This window comes from Felis catus, chromosome B1 (genome assembly GCF_018350175.1).
Source record: "Felis catus isolate Fca126 chromosome B1, F.catus_Fca126_mat1.0, whole genome shotgun sequence".
NCBI classification, from domain to species: Eukaryota; Metazoa; Chordata; class Mammalia; order Carnivora; family Felidae; genus Felis; species Felis catus.
The window spans coordinates 86,581,115-86,598,551 of NC_058371.1; the positions used below are offsets into that span (position 1 = coordinate 86,581,115).

General features: G+C 38.1%; 1 protein-coding gene and 1 long non-coding RNA gene across 5 annotated transcripts in view; one reads left to right on the top strand and one right to left on the bottom strand.

Annotated features, from left to right (window-relative positions):
- The window catches only part of LOC109498971, a 39,818-nt gene extending 26,659 nt beyond the window's left edge, over window positions 1-13,159 (top strand). For both annotated transcript variants that reach the window (XR_006596744.1, XR_006596743.1), the window contains one exon: window positions 10,500-13,159. This is a non-coding gene — a long non-coding RNA (uncharacterized LOC109498971). The remainder of the gene's footprint in view (window positions 1-10,499) is intronic.
- NAA15 (N-alpha-acetyltransferase 15, NatA auxiliary subunit) overlaps window positions 12,493-17,437 on the bottom strand; it is an 83,199-nt gene continuing 78,254 nt past the window's right edge. For 2 of the 3 annotated variants that reach the window (XM_003984993.6, XM_019828951.3), the window contains exons 18-20: window positions 17,031-17,177; window positions 15,308-15,405; window positions 12,493-13,928 (exon numbers count right to left, since the gene is read on the bottom strand). In XM_003984993.6, coding sequence (XP_003985042.1) covers window positions 13,728-13,928; window positions 15,308-15,405; window positions 17,031-17,177 — 446 coding nt within the window. In that variant the 3' untranslated portion in view covers window positions 12,493-13,727. The remainder of the gene's footprint in view (window positions 13,929-15,307; window positions 15,406-17,030; window positions 17,178-17,437) is intronic. The other variant, XM_023252791.2, reaches the window with a different exon arrangement.

Here is a 17,437-nt window from a genome sequence, read left to right on the forward strand (position 1 = left end):
CACCCAGATGCCCCTGAACTGTAAGGATCTTTAATTTTTTTTTTAATGTTTATGTATTTTTCAGAGAGAGAAAGAGAGACATAGTGTGAGCGGGGAAGGGGCAGAGAGCGAGGGAGACACAGAATCTGAAGCAGGCTCCAGGCCTGCCAACAAAGAGCCCGATGCAGGGCTCAAACCTGTGGACCGCAAGATCATGACCTGACCCAAAGTCGGACACTTAACTGACTGAGCCACCCAGGCACCCCATGAACTGTAAGGATCTTAAGACAGGGATCATGTCATATTCATCATTAGATTTCCAGGACTTAGTACAGTGGTGGGGTCTTTAATAAGACTTTTATGAAATAATTAATAATGGGAGAAATGTTATTGAGTACTTTTTGCCTCAGGTACTTTATATACAAAGTCTATTATTATAATAACCATGATGTATTAAGACTCAAAAGTTAAATAAATTGCCCAATAAGCTTCCAGGATTCAGAACCAAGTCTGTAAGAGACCATGCTTTTTCCACCGTATCATACTCTCCAAAAGACTGATAGAATGAAAGCTATATTTTTGCAAAAACAGAAAAGAAGGGATTGCATCTTATGTGAAGCACAAACACTGGCCCTTACGCTAAAGAGGTGCAGTGCTATGGAGAAAAGTCCTTGCGCTCTGTCTTCTGGGATGCCTGCTGCATGCCATGCCTGCCAGAGAGTGGCAAATCAATAGCTGCATGTCTTAAACCATAAGGAAGTCAGGCAGAGATTAGACCATATACTACCACACTCAGCATTTTGCACAGCAGTTCTGGAAGGATCCAGCAATTACCGCCACACCATGAATCTAGAAACATTTCTACAAAGATAAGTTCAGACATTGCCTGGGACCACCAATTTATCAGTTCTGTTTAAAACAACAGGGCCAAAAGCTGAGAAACTATAGCTCCATCCAAACTTCGTCCCTGTTCACTGTTCAGAAGACAACCCTCTCACCGATCCATCACCTTCCTCTCATTTCTTGTCTCCCAACTGCTGTGTACCTGACAGCATTCCCTCTTGAGGCCTCACCCTCACCTTTCCCACAATACCCTCCTTCAACCCTATCCAGGGTGGGCTTTGGCAACCTATTTCACTATAAACAAACTCACCTATACCCTCAGCTTTTTAAATGAACATGTCTTCTATTTCCTTGATCTCTTTCTCAAAGATCTTGCTTCCTTTGCTGTTTCCTCAAATTCTACATATCACAAGGCTCAGAATTGGTATTGGTATTTTGTCCCATAGTCCCTTTTAAAACATTTCACTTTCCTGTAAAAACCTTCATTCCTTTGAAGTTCATTCCATCCAATTTTGCCACCTTTTACCTTCTTTTGTCCCTAATATCCCTTGACCCCCAGGTCATTCCCCCACAATAACATTATACCTGGATCATGTTAAGCCTTTAAATCTCAATTTACTTCCTCATTTCCTAAGGTATTTCAACATTCCTGTGGATGGTCTGTCAAACACCCAAGAATCACAGTTCCAAGGCCACTTCAACCCATTCCCTTGGCCATGCTCTCTACTTTGTTATAGAGTAGCTCTGACTGATTGCAATATCCTTCTCTTTCCACTCATATTACCTCCAGTATGCCCGACCCAGAATCTCATCGAGAGCTCTATTCCTGTAAGACTGCTTTTTCTGCCAATTTATTCTTGGTCCCATTTCCATATCTGGCCTAAATCTCTTAATTGGTCACATGACCTACACTCTCACCAATGTTTTCAATCCCCTTCCATTTTTTTTTTTTTTTTTTCCTTTCCTGGTATTTCTTCCAAATCACATTCCTAGAACAGTGCTATATTCTGCCTAGCATCAGTGCCCTCAATCCCCTTCATCCTTGTCTTTCTCCTCTGTCATCCAACTCACAATTCTGGATCAGTCCTATAATATGCCTGGCCTATAAGCCATTCAGCTGAGATGCTAGAAATAATCATAAAGCCACTATACTTTCATGATTTCCAAACTCAGTTTGGTGGTTAACACCACGATTAATGCCTTTGTTTTTAATCTACTGTCTATTCCAGACTGTCTCCATTCCCTTCAAATCCCTTTTTTACTCCCTCCCACTCCACAAATTACATCAGCTATTTTCCTACTTCACAAAAAATATTGAAGCCAGATAGTAAAAAAACCTCTCCTCTCACAGCTATAAATTTATTTATAACCATTCCCTTATTCCCTTAGTTTCTGAGAAAAGGTATTTTTTTTCAAGGCCCACCTTTTCTGTCTCCTTTGGGGCCTGGTCTGGCTCCACCAATTTTCCCTCTCCTTCTCTACAAGTTCTTTTTCATTCAAATTACAATCATGCTCAGATCTGTCAACTGTCATGACCCTTTGTTTTACCCTTATTTCCTTCTGGTTTCTGCCCTCCATCTCTCCTTTCCACCTTAATCTCCAAAGCATCTTGAAAAAGTGACATTCTCTTGAAATCTAGGTCTTGATCTCCCATTTGTTTAACTTGTTCCCTGGCTTTAATTCCCACTGCTCTGTGGAAACTGTTATTACCAAGTTGATGAAGGACCTCCTCATGGCAAAATCTAACAAACGTTAGAATTTGTGGGTTTATAATAGTTTTCAAGAATGGTAATGTTTTCCCTCATTTTACTTAGGAGAACTCACTCTTTGGCCTAAAGTAGAATATGGTGGTTTGGATGAAAGGTAAGAACAGATAGACCCTACTTTCTTGGCTTCTAATTATAATACTTTAGCAAGAAAGCTTGGCAGTTTCTGATAATCAATACATCTATAACATACAGCTCTTGGCCACTTTACTACTGGCATCTTATCTTCTAGAGTAGTTTCTTTCGCAGGACGCTGTATTTCACTTAAGGGAGAGACGGATGATAGTTTCTAATTCATGGAATTGGTAAATGATCTTAGACACTTACCTTCACCATCTTAAAGATGTAGTTCCTCATTGCAAGAGGAAATCCCAATGCCAGCATAACAGGGGTTTATGGGGAAAAAAAAAAAGAACTGTCAGCTTAAAGTATGTTGTATATATCAAAAGGGATATATACAAATACTGTATAAAAATGCATAGTTTAGAAAACATCCATAGTTCAACAATTCTTTCTTCTAAAATTCTACTTTTTTTTTTTTTTTACGTTTATTTTTGAGACAGAGAGAGACAGAGCATGAACGGGGAGGGGCAGACAGAGAGGGAGACACAGAACCGGAAGCAGGCTCCAGACTTTGAGCCATCAGCGCAGAGCCCGACGCGGGGCTCGAACTCACGGTCTGTGAGATCGTGACCTGAGCTGGAGTCGGACGCCCAACCGACTGAGCCACCCAGGCGCCCCTCTTCTAAAATTCTAAATAGCATAAAGCATTTAACTTCAGTAATAGTTCTCTGGGCAAAACAGTAGGGTCCAGGAACACAGCATAGTTTAGCCTGCCTTGAAACAAAAAACTTGGGTTCAAGTTCCCGCTCTAACATCTACAGGTCTGTAACCTGAACACCTAACTCATCGCTCACTACTACCAGCTGGGTGCCTTTAGCAAGTCATTTAACATGTCTGAGATATACCTTCATCTATAAAGAAGGGATTAATACCTACATACGAGCACTTTGGAAATTACAAAGGGTAGTAATGTTTTAGATATCATTGGAGCCACTTTTCCTCCTAAAAAGTTGTGTCACATATCCTGGTGGACTTCCCTTAATTCTCTCATCATTCTTGGTAAATCAGTAAAAACACCATGTCATTTTGGAGAGTATACAAACCCAAGAAAACCTTGTTTTAATTGCAGATGCATTTTTATCTAGCCATTTTTTTTTAGTAGGGTATAAAATATAATAGTTTATTGTTTTAACTTTTAAAAAATATACTATATAGACCCAAAATTAACAAAGACATCAAATCTTAATTAACATTTTGCCACATTTAAGAATGTTTTTTAAGGGGCTCCTGAGTGGCTCAGTTGGTTAAGTGTCTGACTTCAGTTCAGGTCACGATCTCATGGTTTGGGAGTTCAATCCCCACGTCGGGCTTTGTGCTGTCAGTACAGAGCCTGGAATCTCCTTCGGATTCTGTGTCTTCCTCTCTTTCTGCCCCTCCCCTGATCACACTCTGTCTCTCTCTCTCAAAAAATGAATAAACTTAAAAAAAATTTTTTTAAATGTTTTTTAAGAAATAAAAATTATAGGCTACCAATGTGCCTCTCCCTCCTATAAAGAGAACCTCTGTCCTGAATTTTGTTTTTGTAATTCCCAAACCTGTTTTTTAAGCCTTTATTTATTTTTTAAGATTTTATTTTTAAAATCTTAAAATATACCCAACATGGGGCTTGAACTCCCAACCCCGATATTAAGAGTCACATGCTCCACTGGCTGACCCAACATGGGGCTTGAACTCACAACCCCGATATTAAGAGTCACATGCTCCACTGGCTGAGCTTGCCAGGCACCCTTTGAAACCTTTACTTTAGGGCACGTGGATGGCTCAGTTGGTTGAACATCTGACTCCTGATTTTGGCTCAGGTCATGAGCTCACATTTCTTGGGGTCGAGCCCCACATCAGGCTCTGTGCTGACAGTACAGAGCCTACTTGGGATTCTCTCTTGCCCTCTACCCCTCCCCTGCTCTCGCTCTCTCTCTCTCTCTCTCTCTCTCTGAAAATACACTTTAACAAACCCCTTTACTTTAAATAAATGTATCCATAAACCACACACTATTGTTTTACATCAAAAAATTTCCATACAAGAAATGAGGCCATTTAACTTGCCTTTTTTTTTTTTTTTAAATAACCACCATTTTGGAGGGTAATTTGATTCACTTAATGCTGGCTTATTCATTTTAACTGTACAGCATTCCATTAAATGAATATAGCACAACTTATCCATTCTTATGTCACAGACACTTTATTTCCAAATTTTATTATTATAAACAATACTGTGATGAACATTCTTGCATGTCTCTCTGGCAAATATGAAGGAATGTTTACAGGGCATATATATGTGTGTATATATATATCCTAGTGGAATTGCTGGTTCATAAGGCTATGCACATGTTTAATTTTAGTAAATAAATACTACCAACTGCCCTCATAAGTTATACCAATTTATACTCCCGAAGACAGTGCCTGAGAGTTCCTATGTTGTTTTCCAACCTCCTTGCCAACATTTGATATTCAGACCTTCTAAAATGTTACCACCTTGACGCAGTGTCTTGATTTTGACCCTGTTGATCCTCCTCTTTGAAAAACTTTGATTCCCCAGTAGCATTATTTTCTAGTTTTTTCTTTTAACTAATACTATTTCTTGGTCTCTTTTGCTAGCTTCTCTTCCTCTACCCGCTTCTCTTGGCATTTGTGAGTTATCACCTTTGTTTTTTCCCTGTGAGTCTTGTCTAGGCCACACCACTCACAACTAACTCTTCAAGATCGACAAAAGTCAGCTCTCTTCTAAACATCAGACCCATCTGCCTAGCTGCCTACTAATCTTCTGGGATTTACATGTCCTATAAACGCCTATAATTCATTGTGAAAAGATCTTTTTCCCCTCAATTTCTTTTTTCCAACTCTGTTTAATGATGCTGTCCAAGGCAAAGTGTTTTACATCCAAACCCCGGACGGACATCATGAACTTTTACTTTTCCTTGCATTGCCTTCTGCCTTCCAACAAATCAGCTGACCTATGTCCTACCTTCTTAACGTCTTTTGTATCCTTGCTCTCCTCCCCATACTTAATGTTGTTGTCCTTACTACTTTTTGCCAAAGGTTACATTCATCAGAAGCAAGCACTTTGGAGTTAGACACACCTGGGCTTGAATGCAGATCTTTGTCACTAATAACCTATGTGACCGTAAGCAACTATGATCAAGTTTTCTGTTAAATGGGAATGATCTCTTCAAGAATTATATCAGCTAACAAATGCAAAGTGCTTACTACATTGCCTGGCACATAGCAAAAGCTCAATGATGGCTATTATTAGCTCAGCTTGAGTCATATTACTAGTTCTGATGATTGGAAGCAAGCTTCCAATCTTGTTCCCCATCCTCATCATATTAATAGAATTCTCTCACTTATCCTTCCCTATTTCTTCCATAACTCTCCTTTGCTTATACAAAGCCAAATCCAATCTTTTAGTAAGTCATCTAACACTCCTTATTCTGATCCCCAGCCTCATTTCCCAGATTCTATTCACACTAGTTTACATGGTCCCTGAATACATGTTTCATGTATCTGTGCCTTTAGGTACATGCTACCTTCTATCTGTCTAGGAAACTGGTTTTTCTCTTTCCAAACTCAAGTGAGCATTCTGTTAAACTTATCTTAGTCCATCCAAACAGAAATGTGTACCAACTCCTAGGGGGGTTATAAACCACTGCTGCACTCATTTCTTGATTTGTCTGTCTCTTTCACTAGCCCGTAAAAAATGTGACAGGCATTCATTAACTACCAGATGGATGGAAGGAAGGACACTGGGACTGGCCTAATATCACATCTCCTAAATAGCTTTAAACAGCAAGCATCAATCTGCCAACTTTGCTAACACTAGTAAAAGTCAAAATGATCATGGAGGATGGAGGTATTACAGGTGTTTTTCTCTACTATGAGAAAAGGGAAAACAATGTAAAGTTCTCACAAGTGTAAAGTAAAATACTAGGGGGAAAAATTGAGCTGTTAGTACCTAGGAAAAGATGATCAACGATTTTCCTGTACTTGAGTCAACAAATAAGGATAACCAAGTTGAATATTGACAAACAGGAAAGAACATCCTTTTGCAAATGCTGGTATTTGTAATGAACACTTACTATGTGTCAGGTCTTGTGGTAATCACTTTCTATACAGTATGTGCGTTACTTAATCCAACAACTATGAACTAAAAATTCTTATTAACTTTCCTCAGGCACCTGTCCTTGGGAAAAGCTTATGTTTTCAACTACATCACGCTACTGTCGTTACCAAGCTACAATGGATTTATGCCAGAAATTTGGCACTTAGTCACAAGGGTCAGAGGAAAGTAACCATAAAGCATTAAGGCCAGGCTTCTGTGGAAAGAGGCTAAAACAATTTAGACTTCACAGTTTTGCAAAGGTGAGGGAAGATCATCCATCTCTACGCAATCAAGAATGACAATGAACAGTATCAAAACAACCAGATTCATTTATCAAATCCTCTAACCAGCCAAGAACAAGCTAGACAGAACTGATGATTGTCTGTAAAACAATTCCTATTCTATTAAAGAAAAATACTGGATTAGAAAGATTTGGGAGATCTACACAGATGTTATTTCAGATCTCACAGAGCAAGTTTTGGTTTGACACAGGATTGTGTAATATGTAAATCTCCTTTCCAGGTTCTACACTAACAGGCCAACACTTAGCTTTGAATTCTGTCTGTCCTAGAATCATGGCTCCTTTTACATGAGATATGTAATTCACTTGTTTATGTAAAACTAGGGAGAAAAAAAACATACGTATTTGATTGCAGGGTAGGCATGTGTGGCTTTCCAGGGAGTAATACCTTGCACCCATTCTTATTTAAAACCCTGCCATGTCCATGCTTTGCTTTGGTACTCATCCACTCAAAAACTCAAGCATCTATCTATCCATGGCAATTATATTTTAAAAGTTGCTTCAGTGGAGACAAGTTACCATGACATCCAATAAAACCATGACTTTTTTCTCTTTGAATACCAGCATCTCAGGTAGTAGAACAGCAGCATGATTTAAGCAAAGAATGGACTCTGAAAACAATCAGAAAGCTCTGGACAGAAAGTTCAAGAAGTTTTCTCCTTAATGTAAGATGGGGAAAAGTTCATCTTTTTGCACTTACATAGTTGCTTCCCTCTTCAATTTGAGGAAAAAACTCAATACTATAAAATACTTTAAATTTCATCAAGGACAGTGGGCCTCAACTTTGGATGCACCCCAACCAGGATGCACCTGGGGATGGGGGGTGGTCGGAAGAGAAGCCGACCAGACCATCAGCACCTGGCCCGACACCAGATCATTCAAATCCGAATGGCCCCGCCATTGAGAAGGTTGTCTTTCAAATAGCTCTCCTGGGATTCTAATAAACAGGGTTAAATTTATGTCTTGAAAGGATTCCATTGCCTATCCTAAATAAAGATCAACTGTGGACCACAGCTGTTGGCTGTGAACACTGGCTGTAGGTCATGTGTCTAAAAATAACCATTGCAGATCCTAACCCAGTGTCTCCTTAGTTGTAAGGATTAAAAGTGGAGAGACTAGGCTGTAGACAACAGAGCCTTGTAGGTAGGTGGTTGGTGTGTGTGTCATCTGTCTCCTCATACTATTTGAAAGATGAAAAGCAACTACTGAATGACAATCTCTGTAGTGACTTAATTCCACTGATGTGATGTTTAGGTGGGTGGCTGGTTGCTAAAGACACGAAGGATGTGAGTAGATTTACTCGCAACTTATGCAACAATGACCAGGCAACTGAAAAAGTTAGAGAATGGTCCCACTCATCTTGCTTCCTACAAGGCCAGTCACAACCATTCCACTGACAAACTATAGGAAAAAAGCAAAAATTAGATGTGAGAGATGTATTCAACCGAAGTAAAAACATAATGGGTCTGTGGTATTTTGAGGAAATTCCTGAGACCAACAGAGAGGCACAGGGGGAAGGATGAATGAGAATACTCTTAAGTCACAGGTACGGGATAAAAAATTTGTGAGCCTTTGTAGGTGACCTGAAAGTTAACAGTACTTTATTGCTGTTTTCTACAATCTGTAGGGCAATATTAATATTCACAGCAAATTTAACAAGGATTTGAATACCTACTATGTACTGCCCTAGTTATTATACCCCCATACTAAAATGTACCCAGTGTAAATCCTTAAGATTTCATACATTAGAAATGGATTTACAGGAGTCTGAACAAAGCATTAGTCATTTAACTTCATACTGTATTTAGACATTTCTCTCAAGTAAAAAGCATCCTAGCAGGTGAATGAAAAATGCTAAGTGCAATGGAATGCTTGAAATAACAAGTAGGCTCTTGAAATAAAACTTTTAAGTTCTAAACAAAAATCACAAGTTAAACAGGTGGCTTCTGAGGTCCTCCTCAGTGAACATCTAAACAAATTATGCTAACAGTAAACAATGCTAGCTGAATACAGGTTTCTAAATACTTCTATTACTGTTATTAATATACAGTAAATTTTTTTATTAAGTTAATGAAAGGAAGAATTAGTATTTCACATTCCAGAGTTCAGAACTTAAAGGATCTGGGAGATATTTACTATTTACTTCTTAAATGGCTCCATTCTCATTTTTAAAGATATCAACCAGCAGTCTGACTACTGGAAAACAAGTAGTTTGAAAGAAAGATGAAAAGTGGTGGCCAACTTAATTATTCATCATTAACAAAGAAAACACTAATGTTTTGGAAGAGCACTTTAGAAAACCTAGTGCCTATCTCAAGTGTGATGAAGCATCAAGCACTGGTATATGGACCCGATAAACCTACAGATGAAAGTAAACAAGGGCAAGTTCATGATACCCCTTCAGGAAACTATAGTAGACTGGAAAGATATCACAGAACGGTATGGCGAAAGGCTTCTTGTTTGTTAAGACAACGCACAAGTAACTAGATATAGAAGGGAAATGTAATTATCAGCTGAAAGCAAGCTATGGACCCAAATCATATTCCAGAAATCCCTTTGCTCCTATGTTGTTTCCAAACAAGAGGATCATTTGTACTTCTTGAGGCCAAGCTGATTTAGCAAAAGCAGAATCTTAACATACAGGAAACTTTTCATCACATATTCATCAAGGTCAATTATTTCAGTTAAGAACTGTACCACTTGTGTGAAATAAGAGACTGTTAAAATAGACACAAAGGTCTAATATAAAAGCTGTAACAACTACTTTCCAGTCTTGTCGGATTGCCAAGTATCAACTTCACTTTCACTAAAGCCACCTCGAAACCAAGTCTATTCTGTTTTTGGCGTATAGAACTCTATAAAGAGCACTGAACATTTAAGATACTAAGCTTGTCTATAGTTGACAATTTCATACAAGTTCTAATTTAAACTACCATTTTTTTTCTTCTGGTTTCAATCCCAAGATGGTGTCCTTTCAAAGACAACTGGATAAACGGAGAGGCTGGAAACTTTAAGACCTGCTTTCCTACCGCATACTGCTCCCTTTCCTCCTGCCCATCTTTATGTTATCATAAAAGAAGCAGGTCTTGAGGGGAGGTAGCAATGTTACATCAGCTGTATAACCTAAAGTACACGACAAATAATCTCCTCCTTTACTGAAATGTGAACATTTTCTCCAGAATCTCCTGCACACTACCAATCCTTTTGACATCCACCCTGTAGGTTGCATACTAAAAGGTAAAAAAAAGTACACTTCAATAAATAACCTTTTGCAAAAATGTCTTATTGCTATAAATAGTGAGATTTCTAATCTTCCAAATTGGAACAAAACTTAAGGTTTCAGCTCCCTGTGGGGCAACACAGCCATTTCATGCGACTGTTTTTAATGTAGGTTTGGCAGTGGATTGAATGGCATCAAGAAACCTTGCCTGTAACTTAAAGGAGTGTAGCATGAGCTGAACAGGAAGCCTACCTTCCACTGGACAGGTTGGTCTTTCTTTCCATTCTCTTAGTAAGAGTTATTTCAAAATTTAAGGCTAGTAATTAGTAAGACGTGTGTGTGTGTGTGTGTGTGTGTGTGTGTGTGTGTGTGTGTGTCTTGTAGGAAAATTCAACACTTCACTTTTTTACCTGTCCCAAACAGATGCTACACATGGCAACTGAAATATTCCTACAAACTGTGCAGGACAGAGACTTCCCTGAATTTATCGTCACCTACCTGAAACTAGACCATGCTTGTCTGGCCTCTTACAATCATAGCCTTCGTCTCACAGCCCTAACAGCAGCACACCGTGGAGTACAAACACCCCTGAAAGACAAAGGCCTCATAAAACCCACAGAAAAGCTATTCACTAATACTGGGACTACTTTTAGCCATGCTAGTAGAGATCACGCTTTATTTTTGTGCATCGTAAATACAGAAAAATGTTGAAAACGTAGGACTCAACTATCTAATTAAAGCTGAGTAAACTAACCTGGTCAGATCTTAATTTTTAAATGAGAAATGACAAGAGTAGTAAATATAAAGAAAAACAAAAATAACTTTACTTTCCTATGTTAATACAGGTCAAGGGACCCTTTCTTCTGAAAAGGGTTGTTAACACCAGTTCTCAGCAATAAACATAAGGCACTTGTTTAGAATACAACATCACTGCATTTTTTTCCCACTTGTTTTTCTAACCCTGTTTCCCCCCACAGTATCATTTGGAATTAATAGAGTGAATGAGGCAAATGTGGGATGATCCAGTCGATACTACTCAGAGCAAGACAGTACAGTACAATGTTTCGGGGGTGCTGTCTGGACATAAAATGAACCCTGTCAAGGTCCTCTGACACCAGACAATGTATCCACTATCAAGTAAACCTGAAAGAAAATAAAATATTTATTCAATAGTTCCAGTAAAATTGGGTCGGAGTACAATATACATGTTAGGAATTTTAGCTCCTCACGGGTGGAATCTGCATCAAGAGTTCTGAGTATTTACGAATTTTCATTCTAAGACAGTCTACATCAGTTGAACATTGTCAAGACAAATATATGAACTTCATTTCAATATACAGTAGAGTTGAAACAGAATTCACACATAAACACCCCCTATCGTATGGCTGGTGCCTCCTCCCAACACCTCAGTAGTGGCAGAGGTAGCACTAGTGTTCTTTCCCAACAATGAGAACTTCGGTTGCCACTCATAGGAGAAGTTGAAAAAAAGTTTGTGGTGGTGGTGGGGTTTTTTTTGTTTGTTGTTTGCCATCTGTGAAGATGTTCCTGAGACAGGGCCAGTTAATAAAACGGAACAAAGCACTGGAGTTCGGCTTGTACTTCTCTTTACATCACTAAATCGTTAGACCGGGACGCAGAATGCAGGCCACGTACTATGAAAGGTTGAGTTTAGCACAACTGTTCAATCAGTAGAAGGATCAGGTCTCCTGAAAATTCCCTTTAGAATATATGCCCTAGAAACTAAAAGTACCACAAAGAGATCAATCATATATACAATTGATTCATTTTACTTAATCTTATTTGCTCAGATCTTGCAAACGCAACGAGGATATTGAGCCTGAGGCCAGTTCTCAGTATACAGGTTTATCATCGTAAGGCTCAGTCTCTCCATCAAAATCGCAGTTCTCAGTTTCCTTTCAAATTAGGAAATTAGGAATTACATTCATAGTACCTGCCACCATCCTCGCCCTCAAGGAAAGGTTCATGCAGGAGCAGCACTACACCTGCATTACGGAGTCCCCTGACACCGGCACTCGGCCCGCAGCGAACGCAACCATCTGCGCTCATTTTACAGCACGTTACATTGCCTCTGGCTTGCACCTCTGTTTCCACCTGTGTATTTTCACAGAAGCCCAACACAGATTAGTTGAAATATTCACACAACTGTTTTTCAAAACAATTTATTGCATCATATTTGGTACCTTATGTTTGACAACAAAAAGGAAATTACATCTGTAACTGCAGGAAAAAGAAGCTGGTCTGTTATTGAAAAAAAAAAAATCTTGGGCCCTTTAAAAATTACAAAGTCTTGGGCTTGCCTGAAACAACTGAGCAAGAAATATATTCTTAGAAATGTAGGGCTTCAAGTATTACAAACCTGTGACACTGTGGAAAAATTCCAGAGGTATCTAAACTGCAGCACTTTTTTTCTGCATATCGTGAACAAGGCCTGCTGAGGTTTTTAACTATTAGTCTCTTGATCAGTCATAGAATGGTAGTCAGGAGTTCTGCTCTTTAACTTCAAGCCATGGTAGATTTTCTTTTTTCACTCTTGGGTGAAAAAATTCATGCGTGCTAATTAGTTGGTGCCACATCACAGTGCATTTGGTTCTTGCATTACAGTTTTAACAAGTTTGGCCAAAACAATGCTGAAAGGTTTGCATTGCTATTTTAGTTCTTCAAGTTTTAGTTAAAATTGAGATTGTTCCAACTGGTTCCTTCAGTTAAAAACTGTGGTACAAGAACACCAAACTGATCATGTACAGTGAATTTTGGAAACACAACAAGCATATTGAACACCCTCTAGGTTTCTTAGAAATTCTGCTTGGTATCTATATGTCCCAGCTTCTACAACATCAAGCATCTGTTGTAGGTTTCTCTGTAAATAGTGATTCACATTGCATACTTCCTATGGTCAGAATCAACCCCGTAACAAAATCAGTCAGATGCTAAAGCCCCAACAACTCTTTGTGCTCAGTGAAAGAATCCAGTGCTAAAACAGCATTTATGCTGTCTGAGATATAGTAAAATCTCACAAGACAAATTTTAAAGTAATATTTCTGCCACACACCTGCTTTGTTAGCTGTAACAGCCTCCAGATTTTATATAAATTAGTTAAAAAACATGGGTGGGTAGGTAGGAATAGAATAAGGTATCTTTTTTTTAATCCCTCAATTTTAGCAGCTTTTAATTTTTTAAGAAACTGAACCTATATCCTGTAATACGTTAGATATTTTATATATACTTTTCAGCAGGATAAAAAACGTAAAACACTATTTGAAGGCAAGAACATTTACTCTTCTCATTCTGTGTAAGTTAGAGCAATGCAGCAGGTGCGTGACAAAAATATTATACACTAGATATGGTCCAAAGTCATTCCATTTGCTTGTTTAATGATGTTCAGATTTCATTGGCCAGTTCTTCAGTTTCTGCAGAGCTATCTCCATTAACTGTGATCTTCATATCCTCTTCATATCCAGGAGGCATGAAAGCCAAAGCATAAGGGAAAAGCTTATGACAATTTGCTCTATAAACTTCAGCAGCTTCTTTACAGTCTCCTAGGCTACCATCACACAAGGCTTCTAATACCTCCATACATGTCTAAAGAAAGAGAAAAGGTAATATTATAACTTGTCCAAAAACAAAAAGAAAGTTTTTTACTGTGAATTCATTAGACATTTCATTATCAACACATTTTCTAAGCAAAAGGCAAATGTACATATTGAAGACACAGAAAGCATTCTATCCCCACATATTCAATCCCTAAGAAATAGTTTCTTCAGAATCGCAGGGCTTATACAAAGGACGAATTTATAAACAGGACCAGGACTAATGTGGGGCAAGCAAGATATGCAGCGGCTACATTTAAAGACACACTCACTCTCAGCAAGTGTTTGACCCCAGGTGGCAACTATGCCTCAACCCAGGCAGGCTCTGTGTATAAATGTCAACTTTTCCACGCTAATGTCAGGTATTGAACTTAAGCTCTTTAGTTTTTTTTTTTTTCTTTAAGAGGCTTAGAGACAGCTGGTGGTATCAAACATTGCTTTTCAGCTCTGTATTAATTAAAGGTTTGTCCACTGAGAGGAAAGGGAGGGTCTCAAACCAAAGGGCATATATGCAAGAAAAATCTGTTCATGAAAATTGGTAACTGTTTGAACCAAACCCCTTGGGAGATATTCTTAGATTTTCAAATGATGCATGTTAACTTACATTCCTCATGTTTTCTTTATCTTTTCACTTGGAAAACATGTAGTTTGCAGATATATAGTATCCAACAAACTTTGCCAGTCTAGAAATGTTATAATCTAAATGATGTATTAATTAGCAATCAATAAGTCAAATGTTTCTTTCTTAAAAGTGTTCCTTCATTTGCTATTAAAGGACTATATCAAATGCTTTATCTGGCCAATTATCATAGGAAGTAGCGCTATGTCCTTTGTTTTTAGGCTAAACTAAAATCAGTATCTTGCAAAACATATCCATGTATCTTTTATATTTCAAGGTACAAATTATAAAATGAGTGTTTTGATTTGATCCCTGGTATGTACATCTTAAATATGTCAGAATCTTCACTGAGACTACTGCTTGGTCAGAAATGTAGAGACAGGAATGAACCAAAATCTAAAATTAACTATGGAATGAATATATATATATATATATATATATATATATATATATATATATATATATATATATATATATATAAAATTTTACTAAAACAGATTCCTAGAAAAAGTATTTTAAATAAAGATGTGGAACTAGTTCTTGAAGGCCAAGTAGCCTACTGTGCATGTGCACACACAGACAATCCTAAATAAATTTAAGATAGGGTTAGTTTCTGATGTGGATTCATAATGGCTTGGTGAATAATATGCATAATTAACAAAAAAACAATTATTTGGTAAATGTATTCTCTTTGTGAAAAGAGAAACAGAAAGTAGTGAGGTATTCTTCAGAGAGATTATGAAAAACTTTACCTGGAGGTTTCTGTTAGTGAGGGATTCATCAAGTGTTGTTGCCAACTCTATAGCTCGCTTCTGACTAGAAGGATCTAAATAATATACCATTTTGGCAGCTAAATGAGAAGAAAAAAGAAAAATTTTTTTATTTTAAAGTACAACCAGCATCTTATCCTCTATTCATTCAAATATCAAATATAACATATATGTGCACACAGAGTGTGGCACTTTATTAGAAAAGTGGGAAAAGCCATTTGAAATAAACCAAAAAAATCATGAGAGGATAGATCAGAAATAGCTTAACCGTCTAAACTAGGAGAATGATTAAGGTAAAAAACTATGAAGAAATACAAATATTCTAATGATAGTTGTTTTTGTGTAGTGGGAACATGGATTTTTCTTCTTTCTAAACTGAACAGGGGTGCCTGGGTGGCTCAGTTGTTTGAGTGTCCCACTTTTTTTTTTTTTTTTTTTTTTTTTTTTGAGAGAGAGACAGAGGAATGTGGGAGAGGCAGAGAGATAGGGAGCCTGAAGCAGGTTCCAGGTTCTGAGCTGTCAGCACAGAGTCTGACATGGGGCTCGAACCCATGGACAGCGAGATCGTGACCTGAGCCAAAGTTGGACACTTAAGTGACTGAGCCACCCAGGTGCCCCAAGTGTCCCACTCTTATTTCAGCTCAGGTCATGATCCCAGAGTTGTGGGATTGAGCCTTGTGTCGGGCTCTGCACTAAGCCTGGAGACTCTCAGGATTCTCTCTCTTGCTCTCTCTCCCTCTGCCCCTCTCCTCACTTGCACTCTCTCGAAACAAACAAACCCCATAATTTGGGACTGTAGGGAATACTCCATTTAATGTGTGTAGGAATGGGGGGGCCTGGGGGGTTGGGGTTGTGGGAACATGGGAGGAGAGAGATACTCAAACTTGATGGCATGAGCCAAAAATCTGAATTCAGAATTCTACAAAGGCATACAAAGCTGCTGGCCTTCTTAGCCAGGTATTCTAAAAGCATCCTACTATGGGGCGCCTGGGTGGCGCAGTCGGTTAAGCGTCCGACTTCAGCCAGGTCACGATCTCGCGGTCCGTGAGTTCGAGCCCCGCGTCAGGCTCTGGGCTGATGGCTCAGAGCCTGGAGCCTGTTTCCGATTCTGTGTCTCCCTCTCTCTCTGCCCCTCCCCCACTCATGCTCTGTCTCTCTCTGTCCCAAAAATAAATAAACGTTGAAAAAAAAAAATTAAAAAAAAAAAAAAAAGCATCCTACTAAAGCACTACCCATACGATCCCATCAAGTCCAGATTTTGGACTGCTAGTACAGACCTTTGCCTATGAAATGATTTTAGGTGTTTTGCACTGTCCAATTTAATATCTTATAAGCATGAAAAATAGAAGCTAATGGTCACATCCAAGTGAATCTTAAGAGCATGTTGAAGGAGGAGAAAGAAAAAACAAAGAAAGCCCCTCCTTCCTTATATGTAATATATAGTTAAATGAAGTTATATTGCTTCTTTGTAAAAAGCCTATGCTGAACCAGAAGAAACTACTGACCTTGATTCACAGTAATAATTTTAAGAAATTTAAAAATTTATAGGAAGCATATTTAAGCTGCCTGTGTTCTTACGATTAAAATGTGACATACACACAATGCCTCTTCCATGTGAGAAATGTGTAACCTTGTCATGAATCCATTAAAATAAAAACTAAAATTATTTTAGAAGGCTAAGATAAAAAGAAAATGAAGTGATTACCTGATAATCTGTGTGGCAATGAATCAGAATTCCTTTTCAGAAAAGTTTCATTAAAATTCTTTGGATTTGTTGCTCCAAAAAGACGATTCATTTCTTGTTTTAATACTGTCCTAACTGTATCAGGTAAATCTTTACTTTCACACACTGCTGAACAAATTAAAAACAAAATTCTATTAGCAGTCAGATACTCTGATATGATTTGCAGAAGTAAAGAAATTACTTGATGAGGCCAATGAAACAAAGCAATTACATGTAAAGATTAAATGAACCTACTTATAATTCAACATGTAAAGAGCTTACCATATAAATGTAAAAAAATGTGTATCAGGAAAATAATAATTTTTCTAACAGCATTCAAAGACATTTCACTGATAAATGATTCATTTCCAGAAAAACAAAACAAAACA